At 24.6% G+C, this 2,675-nt stretch overlaps 1 protein-coding gene across 1 annotated transcript in view; it reads left to right on the top strand.

Moving 5' to 3' along the window:
- LOC107436681 (lethal (2) 34Fd) overlaps positions 1–932 on the top strand; it is a 29,156-nt gene extending 28,224 nt beyond the window's left edge. Inside the window, exon 17 of the mRNA XM_043047635.2 lies at positions 785–932. Coding sequence (XP_042903569.1) covers positions 785–880 — 96 coding nt within the window. The 3' untranslated portion in view covers positions 881–932. The remainder of the gene's footprint in view (positions 1–784) is intronic.
- The last annotated feature ends 1,743 nt before the right edge of the window (positions 933–2,675 follow it).

Raw genomic sequence — 2,675 nt, 5'->3', positions numbered from 1 at the left:
AAATTATAAATTGGATTTTATTAATTTTATTGAGGATACTTTAAGAACTTCATTTTATAATTTAATTAATTATAAATATATATGATTATAACTGAAATATTACTGTATTAAAAGCTTACAGCAATACATAAAGCCTGTTAATGTATGATTCAAAGTTGTTGAGAATGTTATAGAAATGTATCATCAATTACTGAAAACATTCTAAAATGAACCAAATTACAGAATTAGTGTTTCAATTTTTGTTTTTGCTTTTTTTGAAAGATTTGAAGGGGCAAAATAAATTGCGTTCCCTTATACCTTACCTTTACTACAGTTTGACAAATATTTCAATATAGAATGAGCTGATGTACCATTTATTAAAAAAATAAAATAAAATCACTCTATAAGAAAAGATAACTTTACTTATTTGATTTTATTTTAAAAACACTTACATAATTTAAATCAATGACTTTTTGGTTCTCAAAAAATATTGGTTAATTTAAATCAATCTGTTTTAAATGAATGAATCCTATCAGTAGGTGGCTTAAATATATGGACCATATTGAGTTCCATGCAGTCCAAGCTACAAAACTCTTCCCGGCTTATTGAAATATTTTCCTTAATTTCACAAAACGTTTTTTTTTAAACTCTCATAAAATAAGTTTTTGGGTATTTTTAGAGACGAAATATTGATTGAGTTTTGCTCCTAATGTTAAAAATTTTTTCTTGATAGAATTTTAATTTGTAGATTTCAATTAAAATTCTCCCTATCTATATTTATTAATTATTTATAATTTTTTTGCAGCATTCTGAGAAACAGAGTAAAAGGGAAGAAGAAAGAAAAACTCATCTGAAAGAGCGTGCACAATTTCGCAGGCCAGCGAAATACAGACGGAAATAATCCGCTTAAAAATCATTTTAATGTAATTGTAAATAAAAGTTTTTATTTATGAGTCTGTTTACTCTTTAATTTATAGGCTAGGCATAGATTATAACTAATAAAGAGTTTCCGCAACCATAATCATTGGCTTTTTTAGTATATTTATTTTCCACAACCATAGTCATTAGCAACCATAATCTGTAACTTTTGATCTAAAGTACAAATTATCATGTACAGGTATGCAAATTTAATTGATCGAAGGTCTAAAGTTTAAACAGGCTAATTTGTGCAAGGCAAAGTTTGAATACATGAAGTCAAAACCAAATTTATCTGCATAATCTTTAAAATATGCAATCTGGAAAAATCTAATTTTCTGGAATAATAAAAGTAATTTAAAAAGGTGATCGATCAAAAGTTTGATCGCTTTTACGTTAATTTTAATTTTTGCATGTTTTTTAAAAATATCTAAGCGAATTTTAAAAAAAAATCTTCTCAATTGTAAAACTCATTATTCAAAGAAAATTCCATACAAAATAAAATAATTTTCCTTAATTATTTATGAATTTTTTATTTTTCAAATTAATAATCGTCTAAAATTCTAGAACTGTAAGGTATATAACTGTTTAGAAATTATTAAGAAACTTACAAAAATCTGAGCAAATTAAAAATTTAAACAAAATCGATGGAATGAAAATGTATATTTAAGACTTTTTGGAAATTTCGTTTCTTTTAAAATATGTAATCGATTGTGCTTAATGTTTACATCTCGCCATTTGACATTACGTAGTTGAAGATGAAATAAAATATTTTATTCCTTACCTAGAAAAACTTTTGTGTTTGGTTTTTGCTACTTACTGAATTTTCTTAATTTTAACTTTTTATTATCTGGGATGAAGGGGAAAAAAACAGAAGCTAATATTTTTGGAAATTTTCATAACAAATGACATGAATTTTTTTTTTTACCTTATTAAAATTTTTTGTTCTGCAAATACAAATGTGTAAGTAGAATAAATAAAAATTGCATTTTACTTTTGCAATTTCTGATTTTCAGAAACATCAAAAATTTTATGTGCATATCAAAACTGTCCCCGTCTTATAAAGAAATTTATGCAATGAAAAAAAAAATTCTGCATGTGTTTGACTCGTAAATTTCGTTTGTGTTAGTAAACGTCGTTATGGAAAAAGGCATGCAGTAGTTTGAATCGAAAAATAAATAGCCAAATGTAAATAAAAAATAAATGTAAATAGAGCAATATAATCACATAGAATAAATTTGGAATCCTTTATCTACTTAAGTGAAAGGCAGATGTTAGATTATTTTTTATTATTATTGGGAATTTGGGTCAAAAATAGACTTTTTTTTGGAAATTTTAACAACAAAATTCTTTTTCAAATATTTTTTTCTTTGTTAAAATATTGTTGTGTTTAACGAATGCAAATATGAAAGTAGTATGCAGAGTGATTGTGCTCCGGAAAAAATCCGGATTTTTCGCTAACCGCGATCCGAAAGTTTCCGGAAATCCTAAGTCCAGAAGTTTCAAGAAATCATCGTTCACATTTATATATAAAAATTTTTGTATATTTTATTTAAAGATATTAGAACTAGAATTTATACTTGGCATCTCTTTCATTTATAAGTATTTTTTCTGGTAGATTAATAAATGTGATTAGAGATAAAAGTAAATTTACACATAATTATTCATTTAAATTATGCTGTATATAATTCATTTAGAATATCATGTTTTGAAAATTTCAATTGTTTAAATTTATAAAGATATTAACTTTTTGAATGACTTTACTCAAGAAATTTTCAGGA

Source organism: Parasteatoda tepidariorum, chromosome 5 (assembly GCF_043381705.1).
Source record: "Parasteatoda tepidariorum isolate YZ-2023 chromosome 5, CAS_Ptep_4.0, whole genome shotgun sequence".
NCBI lineage: Eukaryota > Metazoa > Arthropoda > Arachnida > Araneae > Theridiidae > Parasteatoda > Parasteatoda tepidariorum.
Note: the sequence above shows the minus strand (reverse complement) of the source record. Positions and strands in the feature narration are given on the sequence as shown.